Raw genomic sequence first — 23109 nt, 5'->3', positions numbered from 1 at the left:
TATATTGTTTTACTATATTTTTACATCGTGAGAGGAACAGAAAAAAGAAAACTACTTCAGTGACACGCGCCTTGCGTACTGGCACGCGCACCATGTGGGGGCGTGTCAGTCTGATGACGCAACTTCTTTTGGCTTCACAGAACAATTTAAACAACTTGATTATGTATACTTTTTGTGTCCTTATGGAACACTAATCTTGCTTGGTCTGTACAGCCGTTGTTAACTGAGAGCCTTAATTCAGTTTTAATCCCGTTCAACTGCATGTCCTGATTTCCGATGGACGCGTAAACAAGAGGTGTCTATGAAAAACACTGTCGATGAGTCGAAAGAGAGCAACACCAAAGCGCTGAAAGGGTAAACACACTGAGTTAACACAAGGGCAATTTCTCGTACTACTTTATACTCTTGGTTAGAGAAAACTCGAGTATTTTGCTTTGCAAATTGCACGTTCACTGTCTTCATTCTGTAACTGTTTATTCTCTCCGCCATAAAAGGAGCCTTCAAGTGTTGACTTCTGAGGGATGTTCGCAATTATGTCCTTCCAGAGAGTTTGGCGTTTGAGGGTTTTGAAAAAGGTACATGTTCATTACTGTCTGTCACTAAAGTTGAACGCAACACTGCAAAGGTGGCACAGAAGCGCTTCTTAAAAGAGTAGTTCACTTTAAAAAAAAAAAAACTTTTGCTGATAATTTACTCACCCCCATGTCATCCAAGATATCTATGTCTTTCTTTCTTCAGTCGAAAAGAAATTAAGGTTTTTGATGAAAACATTCTGGAATTTTTCTCCATATAATGGACTTCAATGGGAACCAAACAAGGTCCAAAAGACAGTTTCGGTGCAAAAAGGGCTTTAAACGATTCCAGACGATGAATAAGGGTCTTATCAAGCGAAACGATCGCTCATTTTTAAAAAAACAACAAAGTAAGTTTTATCCTGTGATGCGCATTCGTGCGCATTCAAACTCGTTCATCAGTATGAACGAATCTTTTCCCAAGTCAACTCGTTCATTTCGTTCGTTGAATGAACCTAATGACACGAAAAAAGATTTGTTCTGTGATTCGTGAAACTGTCTTTTGGGCATAATTTATTCTGGCTTTTATGCTGCATTGTGTCTTTTTTGAGCAGGCACAGAGAGAGCAGCCTTAACTCAGCTGTGTTAAAGATTCCTACCTTGTAATTTTTTTTCAAATCGGTAAAGGCACAAAGTATTATTTTTTCCATAAACTATTGCACTGCTCATCCATTGTAAATAATAATATTATTTTAATTATTAACAAAAATGTAACAAAACCCATACAATTGTGACACCTACCATTTTGATTGGCAGCATGGGAAATAATTCAGTATTCAGAAATAAGTTAGTTAGTTTAGTAACCAAACAAAATCTCAAATTTGTGTAAATTACTGAAATCTCTCATACAAGAGTTTGTACAGCTTTGTTCAAATCTCTACAAATAATGTTCAAATATCAGCTAATGTAAAGATTGCAGTATTGCAGAATTATATGCTGCAAATTATATGACTTTGTGTGTCTTTAATTCAGTTCCATTGGTTGGACGACTCTGTTTGGAAAGTTCCTCTATCGACGCCGCTCTGCACCAAAGCAAATAATGTCAAGAAGCCCGTCAGATATACAAGTATAAGTAAGTTATCAAGAGTTTTATTGCACTTGTTTGACTTTTTCAGGCATATTGATAAACCTAAAAAATACTTTATTTAATCCAAGAACATTTTAAATCCATGGATCCGTTTCATTGCACAAAAGTATCTTTATTCAGATTATTGAAATGTTTCACACTAAGAAAAATGTGGATGTTTATGAACTTTTCACTGAAAGGTTCTTTGGAGAACCCAAAACTTTATTGTAAAAATCAGAATGACATGAGTAGAGAGATGTCACTGCCAGCGAAAGGCAAGGTTATTTTGATTAAAAGAAAACAAAGGCACATAAAAAAAATACATTGCACAGATAAATCATCAATAATTCATACTGCAGTATTCCAATGATATGTCAATTTTGATTTCATTGTGACTTTAAAGGAATAGTTCACTTTGAAATTAGTTTTTGATATGTTTTAGCTTACCTCAAGGGCATCCAAGATGTAGGTGTCTTTGTTTCCGCAGTAGTTTCAATTTTGATATTTTTAGGTCAAACCGTTCGTGTCATATAATGGAGGTCTATGGTCACCACCTCAAAGAGCATGCACAGAGAAGTCCAAATTAAACATGATTCAATGACCCGTAAATGTAAGTACAAATTGATGGCCTAAGACACGAAACGAGCGGTTTGTGCGAGCTCTGTGCATACTCTTTGAGGTGGTGACCATAGACATCCATTATATGACTGACAGACAAGAACGGTTTGACCTAAAAATATCAAAATTGAAAATACTGTGAAAACAAAGACACCTACTCATTTTGGATGCCCTTGAGGTAAGCTAAAACATACCAAAAATTAATTTCAAAGTGAACTATCCCTTTAAGAATTAGGATTTTTACCAAGTACAACATGTTACTTTATCAGCATCTTTGTTGATCCTGGAACAACAATTCCACTCAACCAAACTTACAGCCAAGGTTAGGTGTTTCTACATCAGCGTTATTTCCCTCTGATTTCAGGGACCAGTTACGGACAAAAGACAAAATTTTCGGACAGTAATGTTTTTCAAGAACATGTCTCAATTGGCAAATCACAGTTCTTTGTGTACAGAATTTAGGGGATCAAGTTATATGAGTGTTTTTTTCTTTGCTTCTGTTATATACCGGTACATTAATACAATGTTATTTTTACCCTAGAGAAAGCGAAACCAAAAACTATAATCGATATTGCCAGATTACTGCAGCAAAAGACCAAGGAGACCAAAGAGAGGAAAGAATCAGTGATCTTGAAAGCTGCTACAAGTACAACCAAACCGGCTACACCAAATCAATTGAATGACGAGATTGTTTCCAATGCTAAAGTTCACATTTTTACCAGCACCCTCCCAGATAAAGTTAATGTGGAAGGTTCTGCTACGCCTGTGGACAGTGTAGATGTAGAAGCAGTTACAGGTTCTTCTCTGAATATGGCCTCCAAAATGCCCGTAGCAGCGGGCAGAACTGATTCATGTGAATCTGCACCTGCCACTGCCTTATTCGATTCTGCTGTGGGTTTTGCATATTCAAAATGTGTCGACCAAATGGCCACGGTAGGTCGGCATAATAAGTCATGCACTGAAATTTCAAATGCAAAAGATGCAGCACCCAAAGCTGTGGAGTCGGCCACTATAAGTAATGCTCCACACGAGCTTTCAACTCAAGAAGATATGACTAAAATCAGTCGAGTTTCTGCGACAAACACCAAAGGAGTGGATGATGCTGCGTCTGCCTCTAAAAATCTCACACCAGACGTAATCGCTGTTAGTGATGAAATAGTTCATATGCCTGAAGTTATGGTGACCTCCAAAGCAATGGCAACTCCTGAAGTTTCATCTGCGCATGAAGATGGTCCTCTTCTACAAGAGTCAGAAGTTGTTACAGTGACCAATGCATCAACATTTGTAAACATTACTCAAGCACGGTACTCTTCACAACCTCAATTTCCTCAATTCATAGCTTCCGATTGGTCTTCAAATGTCAATACGGACAAAACACCTTCTAGCCGAGAGATCATCAATCATGCTGTTGGCTCATTTCCAGTTGAGTACATAATGGATATTTCCAGAGCTGACGCTGTGGCAGTTGCCTGTGGTGAAGGCCCAACCCTTCCAGAAGTTTGTCATGAAGAAGCCATTCCCGTCTCAGAACTCGCCATCCCAGAAGTCTCTTTATTTAAATCCGCGGAGGATCTTCCTGTTGTTGATGAGACCATATCTGCCTCTCTATGCAAGAAGTCAGAAAAGTGCATCAATCTGAAGGACCCAACTCTAGCACAAACTGACGAGGTGCCTGAGGGTATGTCATCCTGCATGCATTCAAAGCCATGTTTTCCATGAAAAAGGGAATATTTTGATGTTTTTATGCAACCTCAGCACCATTATTTGTGGGAAAGCACGGAAATTTTATATTATCATAAAGTTAAGATTCTCAAGCTCTGTAGACAGATGACTTTTTTTTCATAAATGCATAATTTTATGCAATACATTTACTCGCAACACTTTGCCATTAGGATTTCATAGTGCAACACACTTGTTAGCTTAAAATGTTTTATTTTTGTATTTAATGTGTGCTTAATGTGTCCTGAAATCCATTTATTTTGGTATTTTGCTGGAAACGCACAAGTTTGTGCCGTTTTTGTAATCAGAATTGTACTTGTCTAGCTCTAACATCTGGGATGCTTTAGAAGAGTTTTTTCCCTAAAATGGATAAAAGACCTGCCATCCACACATATATAGACTTTAAAGGGATAGTACACTTTGAAATTAGTTTTTGGTATGTTTTAGCTTACCTCAAGGGCATCCAAGATGTAGGTGTCTTGTTTCCGCAGTAGTTTCAATTTTGATATTTTTAGGTCAAAACCGTTCGTGTCAGTCATATAATGGAGGTCTATGGTCACCACCTCAAAGAGCATGCACAGAGAAGTCTAAATTAAACATGATTTAATGACTCGTAAATGTAAGTACACATTGATGGCCTAAGACACGAAACGAGCGGTTTGTGTGAGAAAACGAACAGTGTTTATATCGTTTTTACCTTGTATTTTAGAATTATTGGATGTTAATGAGAAACAAATAACAGTGATTTCTCTCTCATTTGTAGCACAGCTTGATCCAGTTAAGAGACTCTTTCTCGACAAGATACGGGAATACTCCACAAAGAGCCAGTATGAAAAACATCCCCTAAATCAAATAACATGAAAACAATCCGTTCATTCCATAGGCTATATACTGTATAAGTATCTCAAATTTCTCACATATTTTAATTTGAATAACTCATTTTCCACATTTAACCTGGTTTGTGTTGTCCATACAGAGCCTCTGGTGGCCTTGTAGATGCTGGACCAGAATATGAGAAAGTTTTCAATGAAGAACTAGCCAAACTCCAGAGACTCTTTGGGGGTGGAGACTTAAGCAAGTTCCCAGAATTTAGGTTCTCTGGTGGGTATATTTTTGCCTTTGTGTGTTTAGAATGAATATTAAACATCAGATGATCCCAGAAACTGTTTTTTTTTTTTAATCTTTTTTTTTCAGAGCCTGTTCTGGATGAAAGCAACTCAAAATGAAAAGCACAGCATGGCATTGTCATAGAAATACATCATTCGTGATGTATTTTAAAAGGCACTAGTATGTGAATGAATGACATCATATTTATGATGTCAGCAAATGCTGTTACAGAACTGTAGCCTACATTTTAAAACGAAAAACAAGAGAAACGCAAAATAAATAAAGTTGTTTGATATGTGAAATTTTAGACTGGGCTTTATTTAAAATAAAACGTCAAAGCACCGACCGAAATGTCTATTTTATAATATAGCCTGCATGTTACATTGTCCCCACAGAAGTCTCCAGGGGGCGAGCACTTTTCCCTCAACCGTTAGTGTCTCCTCCCATCTCATTAATATTCATGAGCAAAGTTGCCTGCGTGCCGTTACGCTGTGACGACATGGAAGAACTGCGGGTCCCGATTGCTGCAGCCGCTTGTCATTGTGACGAAGATTGGCACTAAGGTAAGCTGTCACTCAAAATCTTCTTTTCCGACTCCCTATCAATCAGGCGATCTGGGCCGCACACTAAAAATGCACTCGGCGCATAAGATCGAGCTTCCGCGGGAGGCGCGCGGTCAGGATGGTTTGAGCCTGAAATCAGATGTTTGGACGGCGGTTTCGGGGGAGAATTTCTGGCTCGAGACACAGTCAAGGCCCAGCGCTCTTTTTTTATGATCTTTAGTAGAAGTGCGAATGGCGGCTGCACTGGTGGGGAGGGAGAGCCCGATGTCCCTAGATTGATTGATAGGCGATTATGGGCAGGCTTTTTATTATATTTAAAGAGACAGCGACGATAATTTTATAAGTCGGCGAAAACTCACGAAGGCTGATGTTTTTCGTTATGACGTAGGTTACGCACTATAATTGTACATTGATTGCGCCAGCGGTTCTTATGGATGAATAAAGCGCATCGAATAAAACACTAGATATGAACATATAGGCAATGGGTTTGAACCTGAACAGAAGCTCAGTACAAACATGGCGCCTACAGTAATAGAGAGAATGAGATACAGTCATCTGGCTGAAGAAAAAGACGAAGATATATAAGACCACATTACGAAATGAATAACCCCCGAACAATATACAGGAGTATCGATGACGTTTTAAAATGTAACGTTAGATATTCTCAGTTCGGTTCCACTCATTGAAGTCGTATTGCAGTGCAGATACATTTAACGATGTTACTATTTATATCTCGATTTTGTATTCGTCTGTTCGCTGCAGATGACCATTGCAGATGTTTATCCAATTCAGCATACGTTTGTTTTGAAGAACATGAATGTTATTCTGTAAATAAAACAATACTTTGTTAAGTCACTTATATGTAGCGCATAAACTTTTATTGCAACAAAACTGTCGTTTTTTAACTATATATTAGTGATGTCTAATCGATTAGTCTTTCCCAACATAAAAGTTTGGGTTTTTATGTTATGTTGGTATGTTTGTGTACAGTACACACACACACACACATATTGGCCTGTATATATATATATATATATATATATATATATATATATATAGGCCTATACATATTATATAAACACCGACTTATGTTAGAAATGATTAATCACAATTAATCAATTTGTCAGCACTAATATAAATGTGTGGAGATATATATATATATATATATATATATATATATATATATATATATATATATATATATATGCACACATAAAATGTGCAACATTTTTTAAAATTAAGACAATTATTTAAAAATGCTTTTTACTGTAATAATTTGAGAACAAATATACTAATTGTTCAGTTAGTTAAGGCTGATAGTAAAACTTTAGTAATTTGTCTAAGTGTGCACGTTGGTAGGCCGTTTATAATGGCCTTTGATAATGATAATGTAACTTTAAATATTTATTATTTGGCCTGGCCAATGTGTATATGGCCCTAATGCAATAAATTAAATTCAAATTAAAATTTATTTATAAAGCACTGAATAAAACAACAGAGTTGACCATAGTGCTGTACAAGCAGTAAAACCATAAGCAGAGAAAGAAAAGAGTAAAGAAAAAAAGAGTAAAAAATGCAAACATTTAAAAAAAATGCTAACATTTTTTATAAAATTAATAAAATGACGTGTTTTACACCTATAAATAAGATATAGCTAATTACTCATTTTCCACTATATAGTGAAGAGTGTCAGGTTTTAATGCTGTTTGGTAGTTCTTCCTCCACATAAATGTTTCTCTTTGTTGTGGCAGTTTAGTGGTGCTGAAGATCAGCTTTATAGAATGCTCAAGCATTGCCCACGGCAACAGTAACTATGATGACATCCCCATCGGTGTCCATGGAGGATTACCAAGAGGCTGAACAGGTTTGTGTTGCCAAAGTGCAAGAGTAGAAGCCAATGTAACACTGTTTTTGTTTTATGTGAATGTGTTTAATTGACCTTTTAAAGGAATAGTTCACCCAAAAGTGAAATATATCCCATAATTTAGTCACCCTGAAGCCATCCTAGGTGTATAAGACTTTCTTCTTTCAGCCGAACACAATCAGAGTTGTATTTAATAATATCCTGGCTTTTACCAGCTTTGTAATGGTATTGGAATGTGAACTATTCCTTTAAATAAAGTGATAACCATCTTTATATCGCAATAAAAATCTCACACTCTGAGATTGATGTCTTGTGAATTCTGGGAAGTCTGACCTCTGCGGTATCGGATGGAGAGATAGAGAGACTCGAGACTAACCCGAGATTTTCCAGCAGTCGTGAAATATTTTTAACATCTCCTTTTCAATCAACACTATTGTTGCTCTCCATCACATGCACTCAATCATGTGGGCCTGTCCAACTATGATGTACAAAGAAAAAAAAAACTGTACAAATGAGAAAAGAAACCAACTCTGTGTATAGTATATTATAATTTTAATATGTGAATGGATTATTGCATTATAATAATTCTATTATAGTTTTATTAATATATAAGATTAATATTTAGTAGTTGTTTTTTTAATTTGAAATAGTTTTAAATACTATTAAAATACTATCAAATAGTTAAATAGTAAAATTAAGGAATGTTGCCTTAACAAATAGTTCAATAAAATATTTTCTTTTATATTTGACTTTAAATTTCAAGTAACACATGCTTGATCTCTGATCTGGATATCTTGCATGTTAAGTCAAACAGTCACTCAAGGTAGTTTTCTGCTAAACAGCCTGAAACTAATGTGAAAAACCATTCTGTTAAATCTGTGAAACCTTTCTAAATTTGATAGACAAAGATAGAGTAGTCTGAGATTCGAGAGAGAAGCGCCTTTGTTGAAAACGAGTTTTTCTTACGTGATTTGAAACCCCATGGCATGTCGACCCTCAGGGTCTCGTCTGCTCTGTGACAGAGAGACTGTGTTCCTCAGAGAAGCCCGAGCCCACACACGGACGTTACCGCCCGCGGACATGCCAGCTGACATTGCTAACTTCCATATACCTCACACATTCATTCTCTATCTGTCCCATGCAGATGCAAGTGGGAGAACAGGCGGCGGGACAAGTGGAGGTGACGTTGGAGGACGAAGAAGAGGAAGAGGGGGAGAGAGAGGAAGACGAGAGCAGCTCAGCACCGTCCGAGCCACAGTCTCCTATGGAGGTCTACAAGACGGCCATTTACAGGTAACTTCCCGGTTTTCTCTTGGAAATTGCTCTCGGATATGTATTTGTGTTTAAAAGAGCGATGTGTTTGTTGACTGTCAGACACCCCTTGTTCCCCCTGTTGGCACTGCTCTTTGAGAAATGCGAGCAATCCACTCAGAGCTCGGAGTGCGTGACCTCGGCCAGTTTCGATGTGGATATCGAGAACTTTGTGCGAAACCAGGAGAAGGAAGGCAAGGCGTTCTTCAGCGAGGACCCCGATTTGGACAATCTGGTAAGAAGCACCTTGCCATTAAACTGTCGTTCCGATCAATTACTTAAGCAGGTTTTTTAAATATTTACCGTTCAAAAGTTCGTGGTCGGTAAGATAAGGTTTTGAAAGAAGTCTCTGATGCTCACCAAGGCTGCATTTTATTTTGTCACAAACACAGGTAAAATCAGTAATATTGTGTATCAGTGTTATTTCAATATAAGATCCTTCAGAAATCCTTCTAATATGCTGATTTGTTCCCCAAGAAACATTTCATATTATTATCAGTTGAAAATAGTTGTGCTGCTTAATATTTCTGTGGAAACCTTTAGACTTTTTAGGGCTGTCAAACGATTAATCGCATCCAAAATAAAAGTTTGTGTTTACATAATATATGTGGGTGCACTGTGTATAATTATTTGTATATAAATACACACACACACACGCATGTATATTTTTGAAAAAAATATTATTTATATATAAAATATTTAGATTTATATATAATATAAATTATAAATAAATCTATATACATGGAAATATTTCTTTAATATATACAAGTATGTGTGTGTATTTAGATATACAAAATAATTATACACAGTGCACCCACATATATTATGTAAACACAAACTTTTATTTTGGATGCGATTAATCGTTTGACAGCCCTAATACTTTCCCCCCCTTTTGAATACCTTTGAATGGATAATTCAAAAGGACAGCATTTATATGAAATTTACTGTCACTTTTGATCAATTTAATGCATCCTTAATGCATAAAAGTATTCTTTTTTTAATGAAACATACTGACCCATAACTTTTGAATGGTAGTGTATATTTAGGGATGCATGGTTTATTATCAGTTATTGGGCAATATGAATCATTTTGTTTATTTATCGAATATCGATAGCAGTCGGTATTGGATATTTAAGCATGCATGTTTATTTCCACTATTTCTACATATTGATTGCTTTTGTCATCAACTAACACTCACTTTAAGTTAATATTTCAAAACATTGTGAATGTAATAACACTTAAATCTCAAAATGAATTTCCATTTTTTTTAATGATTATAAGATTAGGCTTTAGTTTTTAGTGCTTTTTTATTTTGACAAAATGGTATAAAATTTGTGCTTAGTAAATCATTTTCACACACTCATTAGAGTCCATCGAGATACATGACTGGTGAGGAAATGAAAATAGAGTCATTATCTAAACGCTTGTTAAATGTACTGCACTCAGATGGTGAAGGCCATCCAGGTGTTACGGATTCACCTGTTGGAGCTGGAGAAGGTAAACGACCTGTGTAAAGATTTCTGCAGCCGCTACATCGCCTGCCTCAAGACTAAGATGAACAGCGAGACTCTGCTCAGCGGAGAGCCAGGAAGTCCCTACTCGCCAACACAGACACAGGTACACTCAGGGACATTGTAGAAATCTCTCTCCATCTTCTCTTAGAAAATAACCGTTGTGCACATGTTCTCCTCGCAGCCGCTGAGCTCGTTCACTGGAGCCATGAGTTCACAAGGTCTTGTAGTGTCAGCATCGGCTTTACAACAAGGCAACGTTACTGTCACAACTGTAAACCCCACACAGGTGGTAACAGGTTTGTTGATTGTTTTACTCTTCCGTGTCTGATTTCTTTCAAGGTCTCACATTTGCCATACCAACATTTTACTGAATACTAAATACATTTTTACTGAATTCTGATTATCCCATTACACTATGGAAGTAAAACAGCGTTATGTTCACTTCAATGGTGAATACAGTACATCTGTAATGGATACGTTGCCACTCTCTTGTATTGGGTGGGGTAGAGGAAGTAATGTTGTGTGATGGCAAAGCTGAAATTTGGCATTTGTTCCGGAAATATTTTTTCTATTTATTTTCCAAGTGTCTTCATTAAAGGAGTAGTTCACTTTTAAAACAACTTTTGCTGATAATTTACCCACCCCCATGTCATCTAAGATGTCCATGTCTTTCTTTCTTCAGTCGAAAAGAAATTAAGGTTTTTAATGAGAACATTTTTCAGCATATAATGGACTTCATTGGGAACCAAACGGTTCAAGGTTTAAATGACAGTTTCAGTGCAGCTTCAAAAGGCTTTAAACGATTCCAGACGATGAATAAGGGTCTTATCAAGCGAAACGATCGCTCGTTTAAAAATAAATACAAAAGTTTAAGTTTTATAAGCACAAAATGCTCACCGTCGATTAACAACCTTGTAGCCCACAGTATGTCTGTCTTTAAAGCTTTAAAAGATATCATTAAAAAGAAAATTCCCTATGGAGAAAATGAATAGGTTTTTTACGACCGGAACCAGACTGTTGCAATCTATTACTCCAGTCTTTAGTGTCACATGATCCTTCAGAAATCATTCTGATATGCTGATTTGCTGCTCAAGAGACATTTCTTATTATTATCAATGTTGAAAACAGTTGTGCTGCTAAATATTTTTGTGAAAATCATGATACCTTTTCATCTTTTTTTATATATATTATTTGATTATTAATAATTGATAATTTAATATGTCCTTGACTAAAACTTTACAGTGCACTGTATACACAGTGTAGTTACTATAGTAACTACTATAAATTATGCATAATTACATGCCCTAATCTAACCCTAGAATAAGTATATCTAGTTAATTATTATCACTCATTACTTAAATGTATAATTACACTCAAAACTATTTTTACCGAGCCTAAACCTTTGAATGCTAATGTATATTAAACACGTTGTATCTCTGTGAATAATTGAATTACTTAAATGTTTTATTCCATTTTTTTTCCTTAGTCTGGTATATAATGACTCTGTGATCGTGTGTTTGTTCTGTCCAGGTGGTACAGTATATCAGCCCGTTACAGTTGTTACTCCACAGGGACAGGTGGTCACACAGACTCTGTCACCTGGAACAATACGCATCCAGAACTCACAGGTGAGAGATCGTCACCAAACACACTCGTGTCATTAAGAGTTTCTTTGGTTGGTCCAACTATTTAGCAGCACAGCTTCATAATCTTTTACATTATGGATGGCGTTATCACACATGCACACACTCTTGACAGCTGAGTTGGTTTGCCCACAGCTTCAGTTGCAGCTGAACCAGGATCTGAGCTTTTTCAGTCAGGAGGACAGCTCGTCTAAGGCCAAGAGAGGCATCCTGCCCAAACAAGCCACCAACGTCATGCGTTCCTGGCTCTTCCAGCACATTGGTGTAAGTCCGATTCTTCTGTCCTTCACAGTTTTATAGTGTTGGGCCCATAGATATCTATATAAAGGCTAGATGTCTCACGGCGGAGTGTTTATCGTCATCACCGGCGGCCATCTTGTCACAGACAGGCTTTCTGGCGGGCTCTGTGGTATCTGACGTAAGAAATACTCTCGACAGATTTACCAACGGTTTGATTTCTTACAAACGTTATTAACCCTCTGGGCTTCTTCGGTCAAAAATGACCGAAAACTGTTACGTTTTGAAATGTTTAATTTTTTTGCTTGAACGGATCGGGCTGAAACTTGGTGACTTTTGTTGTATTACCTATATGAACACACACAAAAATCAAGGAGATGATTCTGATTTGTTAAAGGGTTGTAAAAAAAAAAAAGTCACACTTAGCTTCCTCCCGGTCAAAAATGACCGACATAGGAAATGAATGGGAAATACGAAAAAACAGGAAAACTCAGAGAAACTTTTGGTGGTACAAGCTACAGATCAGCAACTGTGCAGAAAAAAAGTGTACAGCAATGAAGGGGTGACACTCTAGAACATCAAGAGTGCAAATAAGACCCCCCCCCCCCCCACACACACACACACACACACACGCACGCACACAAACACACACACATACACAGATAAAATCAATAAAAATCAACAAATAAAATCAACAAATGAGAAAAAAATCTTGCTCAAATGCGCACTCACACGCACACAGACATGAGAAATCATGTCTAAACCAACAAAAAGAATCAAAAAGCCTTTCTATGTATTTGAATAGGAAGCTATAGGCAGCCTACAGGCTGTACAGGACATTGCACACATGTTTTTTAAAAAATTGCAACTATTTTTTAAAGCCACTAGGTAGCGCTCTTCTACTTGAATTATTATTTTTTTATTAGCTGACACTCTATTTTGATGTGAAATTTATTGAAAAAAAAAAAATGTAAAAAAAAAAATGTATATTAATTCTAATGGAAAAAATACCTCATAAAAATTATATAATTAATGCAAAGTATCATAAAAAATTCTAAAAATTCTAAATAATAATCAGAAAATATTATAGAACAAAAATGTATTTGAATGGTTATCCTGGGAAGAAGTAAAGTTAAATTTTAAGGCTTCGTCCGTTTTTGACCGGGAGGAAGCTAAGTGTAACCCATTTACGAAGAAGCCCAGAGGGTTAACGTGGCTATAATTCTGGATGATTATTTATTTGTACGCTTATTATTCATAAGTATGCTGTATCATAACTACATCTCTGCCGTTTATAACGAACCAGACCGTTTGAAAATCGGTCGAAAATTGAGCAAGTTACGGTGATTTAAAAAGTACATGCACCATTAAAACAATGTTACCAGTGAGCGAGCTGCCTGTGACAAGATGGCCGCCAGGTGCTGACGTCGACCTCCATTGGCCAGCAGCGCGGACGAGATATCTAGCCTTTATATACTGTAGATATCTATGGTTGGGCCAGTCTAATAGCCTATTCACAGAAAGATGATTTTTTTTTCACTATTGTCATCAAATAAACCCTGCAGTATCACGACAATTATTCACAATCTAATCAAGCAAAATCAAGTGCCTGACCGTTTTACCTTTGAACACTAGTGTTAGAGCTAAATGATTAATCGTTAAAAGGCCACGATCTCAATTAAAACACCCATTCAAGCGTATTCCTAAATGACAGCGAAATATGTATGTAATTTTTTTTTTATGTCAACTTGTTCTTTATGAATAATTGAATTATTTTGATGTAATAATTTAATTTGTCAATATAAAGTTAAATTGTTGTGCTGTTCACTGAATTTGCTTATATATAATGAAAACGTCACATTATCAGACCACAGAGCTACTCAAGCTGAGAAAAAAAAAACATTGCTTGAAGTTGCTTTTGATCATAATACTCAAGTGAGGGTTTTTTTAAATGTATAGATGAATTAAGTGAGCCGGAAGGTGTGGATGACTGGCTCGTGTACATTCACACTCTCATATGACTGAGTTTCTGGAGACGCTGCCCTGATCACTGAAGCTTTTCTGTCAGGCTTCTGTTTAGATGGGCGGCCCACAGAGAGACATTGTTCAGAGACACTATCCAATAGAGAGAAGTTGTAAAACCATCTTATTTCTGTCCCTCCCAGCACCCATATCCTACAGAAGATGAGAAGAAACAGATTGCCCTGCAGACCAACCTCACACTGCTGCAGGTTAACAACTGGTGAGTTATCACGCTTTATACATGTGTAGGAACAGGGTAGTCATCTGGATCTCCTCTGATTGGCTCAATGTCTCCAGGTTTATTAACGCTCGACGACGGATCCTTCAGCCTATGCTGGATGCCAGCTCTTCAGACACACCCAAGAGCAAAAAGAAGACGCCCCAGACACGACCCCTACAACGCTTCTGGCCCAACTCCCTCGCCTCCTCTGTGACCCAGCAACAGGTCACCATGGAAGACGGTACGGCGCTTTAGACATCATAGATTAAAACTGCACAGATTATTATTTAGTTTGAGGGCACAGGGGTACATTTTAAGTTGTTAGAGGGGTGATTTCCTTTGCACAACTCACACCGTTAAAGGGTTAATTCAGCCTAAAATGTAAATTCTGTCATCATTTACTCACTCTCGTGTCGTTCCATACCTGTAAGACTTTCATTCATTTTCAAAACACAAATTAAGAGATTTCTGTCCCTCCATTAACAGTCTACGCTATATGATGAACGGATTGAATTTAGGCTTTTATGTTACGCATCACGTTTGAGCTTCAAGAACCAATGAGGTTCATTCTCGCGTTACGCATCACGTTTGAGCTTCAAGAACCAATGAGGTTCATTCTCGCGTTACGCATCACGTTTGAGCTTCAAGAACCAATGAGGTTCATTCTCATGTTACGCATCACGTTTGAGCTTCAAGAACCAATGAGGTTCATTCTCGTGTTACGCATCACGTTTGAGCTTCAAGAACCAATGAGGTTCATTCTCGTGTTACGCATCACGTTTGAGCTTCAAGAACCAATGAGGTTCATTCTCGTGTTACGCATCACGTTTGAGCTTCAGCAAGAACCAATGAGGTTCATTCTCATGTTACGCATCACGTTTGAGCTTTTTCAAGAACCAATGAGGTTCATTCTCATGTTACGCATCACGTTTGAGCTTCAGCAAGAACCAATGAGGTTCATTCTCATGTTACGCATCACGTTTGAGCTTCAAGAACCAATGAGGTTCATTCTCGTGTTACGCATCACGTTTGAGCTTCAAGAACCAATGAGGTTAATTCTCGTGTTACGCATCACGTTTGAGCTTCAAGAACCAATGAGGTTCATTCTCATGTTACGCATCACGTTTGAGCTTCAAGAACCAATGAGGTTCATTCTCATGTTACGCATCACGTTTGAGCTTCAAGAACCAATGAGGTTCACTCTCGTGTTACGCAGCACGTTTGAGCTTCAAGAACCAATGAGGTTCATTCTCGCGTTACGCATCACGTTTGAGCTTCTGCAAGAGCCAATGAGGTTCATTCTCGTGTTACGCATCACGTTTGAGCTTCAAGAACCAATGAGGTTCATTCTCATGTTACGCATCACGTTTGAGCTTCAAGAACCAATGAGGTTCATTCTCGCGTTACGCATCACGTTTGAGCTTCAAGAACCAATGAGGTTCATTCTCGCGTTACGCATCACGTTTGAGCTTCAAGAACCAATGAGGTTCATTCTCATGTTACGCATCACGTTTGAGCTTCAAGAACCAATGAGGTTCATTCTCGTGTTACGCATCACGTTTGAGCTTCAAGAACCAATGAGGTTCATTCTCATGTTACACATCACGTTTGAGCTTCAAGAACCAATGAGGTTCATTCTCATGTTACACATCACATTTGAGCTTCAAGAACCAATGAGGTTCATTCTCATGTTACACATCACATTTGAGCTTCAAGAACCAATGAGGTTCATTCTCATGTTACACATCACGTTTGAGCTTCAAGAACCAATGAGGTTCATTCTCATGTTACGCATCACGTTTGAGCTTCAAGAACCAATGAGGTTCATTCTCATGTTACGCATCACGTTTGAGCTTCAAGAACCAATGAGGTTCATTCTCATGTTACACATCACGTTTGAGCTTCAAGAACCAATGAGGTTCTTTCTCGTGTTACACATCACGTTTGAGCTTCAAGAACCAATGAGGTTCATTCTCATGTTACACATCACGTTTGAGCTTCAAGAACCAATGAGGTTCATTCTCATGTTACGCATCACGTTTGAGCTTCAAGAACCAATGAGATTCATTCTCGTGTTACGCATCACGTTTGAGCTTCAAGAACCAATGAGGTTCATTCTCACGTTACGCATCACGTTTGAGCTTCTGCAAGAGCCAATGAGGTTCATTTTCGTGTTACGCATCACGTTTGAGCTTCAAGAACCAATGAGGTTCATTCTCGTGTTACGCATCACGTTTGAGCTTCAAGAACCAATGAGGTTCATTCTCGTGTTACGCAGCACGTTTGAGCTTCAAGAACCAATGAGGTTCATTCTCGCGTTACGCATCACGTTTGAGCTTCTGCAAGAGCCAATGAGGTTCATTTTCGTGTTACGCATCACGTTTGAGCTTCAAGAACCAATGAGGTTCATTCTCGTGTTACGCATCACGTTTGAGCTTCAAGAACCAATGAGGTTCATTCTCGTGTTACGCATCACGTTTGAGCTTCTGCAAGAGCCAATGAGGTTCATTTTCGTGTTACGCATCACGTTTGAGCTTCAAGAACCAATGAGGTTCATTCTCGTGTTACGCATCACGTTTGAGCTTCCGCAAGAGCCAATGAGGTTCATTCTCATGTTACGCATCACGTTTGAGCTTCAAGAACCAATGAGGTTCATTTTCGTGTTACGCATCACGTTTGAGCTTCCGCAAGAGCCAATGAGGTTCATTCTCATGTTACGCATCACGTTTGAGCTTCAAGAACCAATGAGGTTCATTCTCGTGTTACGCATCACGTTTGAGCTTCTGCAAGAGCCAATGAGGTTCATTTTCGTGTTACGCATCACGTTTGAGCTTCAAGAACCAATGAGGTTCATTCTCGTGTTACGCATCACGTTTGAGCTTCCGCAAGAGCCAATGAGGTTCATTCTCATGTTACGCATCACGTTTGAGCTTCAAGAACCAATGAGGTTCATTTTCGTGTTACGCATCACGTTTGAGCTTCAAGAACCAATGAGGTTCATTCTCGTGTTACGCATCACGTTTGAGCTTCAAGAACCAATGAGGTTCATTCTCATGTTACGCATCACGTTTGAGCTTCAAGAACCAATGAGGTTCATTCTCGTGTTACGCATCACGTTTGAGCTTCTGCAAGAGCCAATGAGGTTCATTCTCATGTTACGCATCACGTTTGAGCTTCAAGAACCAATGAGGTTCATTCTCGTGTTACGCATCACGTTTGAGCTTCAAGAACCAATGAGGTTCATTCTCGTGTTACGCATCACGTTTGAGCTTCAAGAACCAATGAGGTTCATTCTCGTGTTACGCATCACGTTTGAGCTTTTTCAAGAACCAATGAGGTTCATTCTCGTGTTACGCAGCACGTTTGAGCTTCAGCAAGAACCAATGAGGTTCCTTCTCATGTTACGCAATCACGTTTGAGCTTTTTCAAGAACCAATGAGGTTCATTCTCGTGTTACGCATCACGTTTGAGCTTCAAGAACCAATGAGGTTCATTCTCGTGTTACGCATCACGTTTGAGCTTCAGCAAGAACCAATGAGGTTCATTCTCATGTTACGCATCACGTTTGAGCTTCAGCAAGAACCAATGAGGTTCATTCTCGTGTTACGCAGCACCTTTGAGCTTCAGCAAGAACCAATGATTTTAGTTTGTATGTGAACATACGGTATACATTTGAATTATATGGTTGTCATTCTCAGGTACCACAGTAACAGTCGGTGTGGGTGAGGACGGACTACAGACGCTCTCATCAGATGGAGCTACGCTGGCCATGCAGCAGGTCATGATGGGAGGTCACAGCGAGGATGATGATGATGACGACGACGACGAAGAGGACGAGGACAATGATCCTTCTCACTCCGACATGACCAGGCTGGGCCTGGAGACCAGCGACTCGCTGTAGTAGGACTGAACCACACACACTCTCACAGTAACGTATATAGTATATAGAGAGAGACGTTTAAGGAGCATTAGAGCACTAAGAGACATTCACACAAACACCTCGGCTGGCGTGTTGAAGGTCACAGCGCACATCCTCAAGCTGTCAAACAGCTTGTTTGGAGTACAGAGAAAAGGGCTTAAAGCCACACACACCGAAACGAACCACACACACACACACACAGGTAAAAGCACAAGTCTCTCTCACGGCGGAACACACACATCATTTTCCACACAGTTAGCCGAGTGCACTTTTTTTGTATGATACTGTAAACTTAAAGAAAGTGTTCAAAGCACATTTTGAAAGAGCTAAAAAGAAGGAAATAAAAAAAATAGTGATGCTGGATGATTCGGTTGTACGTATCCTCATGGTCTCAGATACTATGACAATGAGATTTCGTCTCTTGCATGCCTGTGTTTGCTTTAATCAGGCACCAGGAAAAAGAAGGAACTATTTTTATAGTACACTGTCACAATTGACCGGTGCCAATTTGTTTTGTTTTTATCCATTTGTTTGTTTTGCTCTGGTTTGCTATGTTTTGTAAGGAGTATTTATGTATGAAAAAGACAAAAAAACACACACTTTTAACGTGCAGGAGGTTTGTGGGAACTACTTAGTACAAAGAATGGATAATACTGTACGCTGAAGGCATAGACTCTGAAGCCTTACATTTTTACATTTTTAATGCCGCAATGTGAGACGGTCTCTGATGTCACTTCCTGTGCAATCGACATGAATACCGTGTCCAAAAATGACATTTTGCAAGGTCGTGATTATTGTTTGCGACATTCAATGCCTGTAATTGTTGTATGAGAAGGAAATGTTATTTCTTTTTAATGATTATATTAACCGAAGTTGAACCGAGAAGGACGTCCACAAGACTTGTATTTATGTATATTTTTCAGCAAAGGGACGCATCCTTGATGTTAAACCCTTTCAGCTCAAACATTTATGACTGATTTCTTTTTTTATTCCACGTTAACATGGACTGTTCTGTCGAGTTTTCACAGGAAAACATGTTTTTCACCTTATCGGAGTGGATAAAACTAATGTTTTCAATATTTAAGGATTGATTGCATGTGTTTTCATTTATTATTGTAAAGAAACATACAATATTATTTTTAGAAACATACTGTATGCTCTCAAATCTATCAGTGACAGTGTAAACTCCATGAGATTGGTACATTTGAGCTGTTTGCAGTAAAATCTTCATGGTATATTTCAATACAGTAGAAGCCGGTATAAAATTTGGATTATGGACATGTTTGTCCCAGCTTTTTTTTTTACAGCAGTCACTCATATATACTGTTTTATAGTTATTTCGCATATTCAGTATGTGCTTTAGGCTGTCAGTACTGAGTGGCTTTTTCATTTCTAGCATTAGTCTTGTGATGCCATCGGTCAGATGACTAACCCAGAAGCAGAAAGTCTACTCCGTTAGCTTAGGTTTAAACGCTGGATTTGAACATTTTTCTCTTTTCTGTCTCTCTCACACACACAGATTTGCCTTTCAGACTCTTCATTTTGTAATAAAGAACACTGTACCTGAAGGACACTGTTGCATGGGATTTGTTTTGTTTGTGCATCCTGTAGTATGACATCAGAGGTCATGAGCTACATTCACGTCAGGGCCGAGAGAGTATTTTTAGTGTAACCTTCACTGAGTCTGCAACGTTAACAAATAAATCATTTGGAATTGTAATGTAGTTCTCAGAAAATTGCTTATTTATTATTATTATTTTATTTTATTTTTTTCTAATCGGATTTGTTACTCTGGTTTAGCATTTACTCATTTTGCAACACTTTTTGCACATTTTAAATAGTGGAAGGAATGGAGAGATTTGAATGAGCAGAATAGAGACTTGGGGTACGTTTACACAACAACAATGTACTAAAAATGGAAATTTGTTTTTATTTGCGTACAAATGACAATGTTGTCAAAATGATCCCAGTTCATACGGATCTGTGTGAAAATGACTAAAAATGCTGTATTATTCACGCCAGGCCAGTAGTTGGCGATGTCACTTTGTAAAGAAACACTATGCTTCTATAGACTGAATGTGTGGAAGCTTGTTTCCGCCACTGAATAAAAAAATAATTGTGACTTTTTATCTGACTTTATATCACGCAATTCTGACTTTATATCTCGCAATTCTGACTTTATATCACGCAATTCTGACTTTATATCTCGCAATTCTGACTTTATATCACGCAATTCTGACTTTATATCTCGCAATTCTGACTTTATATCTCGCAATTCTGACTTTATATCTCGCAATTCTGACTTTATATCTCGCAATTCTGACTTTATATCACGCAATTCTGACTTTATATCTCGCAATTCTGACTTTATATCACGCAATTCTGACTTTATATCTCGCAATTCTGACTTTATATCTCGCAATTCTGACTTTATATCTCGCAATTCTGACTTTATATCACGCAATTCTGACTTTATATCTCGCAATTCTGACTTTCCATCTCGCAATTCTGACTTTATATCTCGCAATTCTGACTTTATATCACGCAATTCTGACTTTATATCTCGCAATTCTGACTTTATATCTCGCAATTCTGACTTTATATCTCGCAATTCTGACTTTATATCACGCAATTCTGACTTTATATCTCGCAATTCTGACTTTATATCACGCAATTCTGACTTTATATCTCGCAATTCTGACTTTATATCTCGCAATTCTGACTTTATATCTCGCAATTCTGACTTTATATCTCGCAATTCTGACTTTATATCACGCAATTCTGACTTTATATCTCGCAATTCTGACTTTATATCACGCAATTCTGACTTTATATCTCGCAATTCTGACTTTATATCTCGCAATTCTGACTTTATATCTCGCAATTCTGACTTTATATCACGCAATTCTGACTTTATATCTCGCAATTCTGACTTTCCATCTCGCAATTCTGACTTTATATCTCGCAATTCTGACTTTATATCACGCAATTCTGACTTTATATCTCGCAATTCTGACTTTATATCTCGCAATTCTGACTTTATATCTCGCAATTCTGACTTTATATCTCGCAATTCTGACTTTATATCTCGCAATTCTGACTTTATATCTCGCAATTCTGACTTTATATCTCGCAATTCTGACTTTCCATCTCGCAATTCTGACTTTATATCTCGCAATTCTGACTTTCCATCTCGCAATTCTGACTTTATATCTCGCAATTCTGACTTTATATCACGCAATTCTGACTTTATATCATGCAATTCTGACTTTATATCTCGCAATTCTGACTTTATATCTCGCAATTCTGACTTTATATCTCGCAATTCTGACTTTATGTCACGCAATTCTGACTTTATGTCACGCAATTCTGACTTTCCATCTCGCAATTCTGACTTTCCATCTCGCAATTCTGACTTTATATCTCGCAATTCTGACTTTATCTCGCAATTCTGACTTTATAGACCATTTCACAAGATGTAAACAACACTGGTCCAGAAGCACTTCCTGTTTCAGTTTGTAACTGTTTTCTTTATTTCACATGTAAAGAAAACATCTTAAAGATATTTGTTTAACTTTTTGATTCAGTTTTAAATGTTCTGTTGGTTGTATTTTGTCCCAGCTTTTATGTAGTGTTAAAAAACTGAAACAGGAAGTGCTTCTGGACCAGTGTTGTTTACATCTTGTGAAATGGTCTATATCACGCAATTCTGACTTTATATCACGCAATTCTGACTTTATGTCACGCAATTCTGACTTTATCTCGCAATTCTGACTTTCCATCTCGCAATTCTGACTTTATATCACGCAATTCTGACTTTCCATCTCGCAATTCTGACTTTATATCTCGCAATTCTGACTTTATATCTCGCAATTCTGACTTTATATCTCGCAATTCTGACTTTCCATCTCGCAATTCTGACTTTATATCACGCAATTCTGACTTTCCATCTCGCAATTCTGACTTTATATCTCGCAATTCTGACTTTCCATCTCGCAATTCTGACTTTATCTCGCAATTCTGACTTTCCATCTCGCAATTCTGACTTTATATCTCGCAATTCTGACTTTCCATCTCGCAATTCTGACTTTATCTCGCAATTCTGACTTTCCATCTCGCAATTCTGACTTTATATCTCGCAATTCTGACTTTCCATCTCGCAATTCTGACTTTATATCTCGCAATTCTGACTTTATATCTCGCAATTCTGACTTTCCATCTCGCAATTCTGACTTTATATCTCGCAATTCTGACTTTATATCTCGCAATTCTGACTTTCCATCTCGCAATTCTGACTTTATCTCGCAATTCTGACTTTCCATCTCGCAATTCTGACTTTATATCTCGCAATTCTGACTTTCCATCTCGCAATTCTGACTTTATATCACGCAATTCTGACTTTATATCTCGCAATTCTGACTTTATATCACGCAATTCTGACTTTATGTTACGCAATTCTGACTTTATCTCGCAATTCTGACTTTCCATCTCGCAATTCTGACTTTATCTCGCAATTCTGACTTTATATCTCGCAATTCTGACTTTCCATATCGCAATTCTGACTTTATCTCGCAATTCTGACTTTATCACGCAATTCTGACTTTATATCACGCAATTCTGACTTTATGTCACGCAATTCTGACTTTCCATCTCGCAATTCTGACTTTATATCTCGCAATTGCGACTTTATATCATGCAATTCTGACTTTATATCATGCAATTCTGACTTTATAT

At 37.7% G+C, this 23109-nt stretch overlaps 2 protein-coding genes across 4 annotated transcripts; both read left to right on the top strand.

The window, feature by feature from the left end:
• The first annotated feature begins 109 nt into the window (after window positions 1-109).
• LOC120490675 (uncharacterized) lies at window positions 110-5597 on the top strand. Of its 3 annotated transcripts, XR_005625114.2 has the most exons (8): window positions 110-354; window positions 495-575; window positions 1545-1644; window positions 2798-3934; window positions 4739-4802; window positions 4952-5076; window positions 5170-5262; window positions 5478-5597. XR_005625114.2 is itself a non-coding variant. In XM_039688009.2 (7 exons), the coding sequence occupies exons 2-7, from the start codon at window positions 522-524 to the stop codon at window positions 5199-5201; spliced, it is 1512 nt and encodes a 503-aa protein (XP_039543943.2). In that variant the 5' UTR covers window positions 110-354; window positions 495-521; the 3' UTR covers window positions 5202-5469. The 3 variants fall into 3 exon arrangements, 1 of the variants encoding a protein (XP_039543943.2); XM_039688009.2 differs by lacking the exon at window positions 5478-5597 and having other exon boundaries at window positions 5170-5469; XR_016168811.1 differs by lacking the exons at window positions 5170-5262; window positions 5478-5597 and having other exon boundaries at window positions 4744-4802; window positions 4952-4966.
• On the top strand, window positions 5516-19943 carry pknox1.2 (pbx/knotted 1 homeobox 1.2). The gene is made up of 11 exons (XM_039688042.2): window positions 5516-5645; window positions 7397-7509; window positions 8654-8802; window positions 8884-9055; window positions 10267-10437; window positions 10516-10630; window positions 11865-11962; window positions 12113-12241; window positions 14380-14456; window positions 14534-14697; window positions 18155-19943. The coding sequence occupies exons 2-11, from the start codon at window positions 7459-7461 to the stop codon at window positions 18355-18357; spliced, it is 1329 nt and encodes a 442-aa protein (XP_039543976.1). The 5' UTR covers window positions 5516-5645; window positions 7397-7458; the 3' UTR covers window positions 18358-19943.
• The last annotated feature ends 3166 nt before the right edge of the window (window positions 19944-23109 follow it).

Source organism: Pimephales promelas, chromosome 6 (genome assembly GCF_988280905.1).
Source record: "Pimephales promelas chromosome 6, fPimPro1.hap1.1, whole genome shotgun sequence".
In the NCBI taxonomy this organism is placed as follows: Eukaryota; Metazoa; Chordata; class Actinopteri; order Cypriniformes; family Leuciscidae; genus Pimephales; species Pimephales promelas.
This window is presented reverse-complemented; position numbering and strand designations above follow the sequence as displayed.

Coding starts and splice junctions, on each gene's coding strand:
- LOC120490675 (XM_039688009.2), top strand. CDS start 522: ATGTTCGCAATTATGTCCTTCCAGAGAGTTTGGCGTTTGAGGGTTTTG. Junction 3,935..4,738: donor AACTGACGAGGTGCCTGAGG/GTATGTCATCCT, acceptor TCTCATTTGTAG/CACAGCTTGATCCAGTTAAG. Junction 4,803..4,951: donor GAATACTCCACAAAGAGCCA/GTATGAAAAACA, acceptor TTGTCCATACAG/AGCCTCTGGTGGCCTTGTAG.
- pknox1.2 (XM_039688042.2), top strand. CDS start 7,459: ATGATGACATCCCCATCGGTGTCCATGGAGGATTACCAAGAGGCTGAA. Junction 9,056..10,266: donor ACCCCGATTTGGACAATCTG/GTAAGAAGCACC, acceptor TACTGCACTCAG/ATGGTGAAGGCCATCCAGGT. Junction 10,631..11,864: donor CCCCACACAGGTGGTAACAG/GTTTGTTGATTG, acceptor TGTTCTGTCCAG/GTGGTACAGTATATCAGCCC.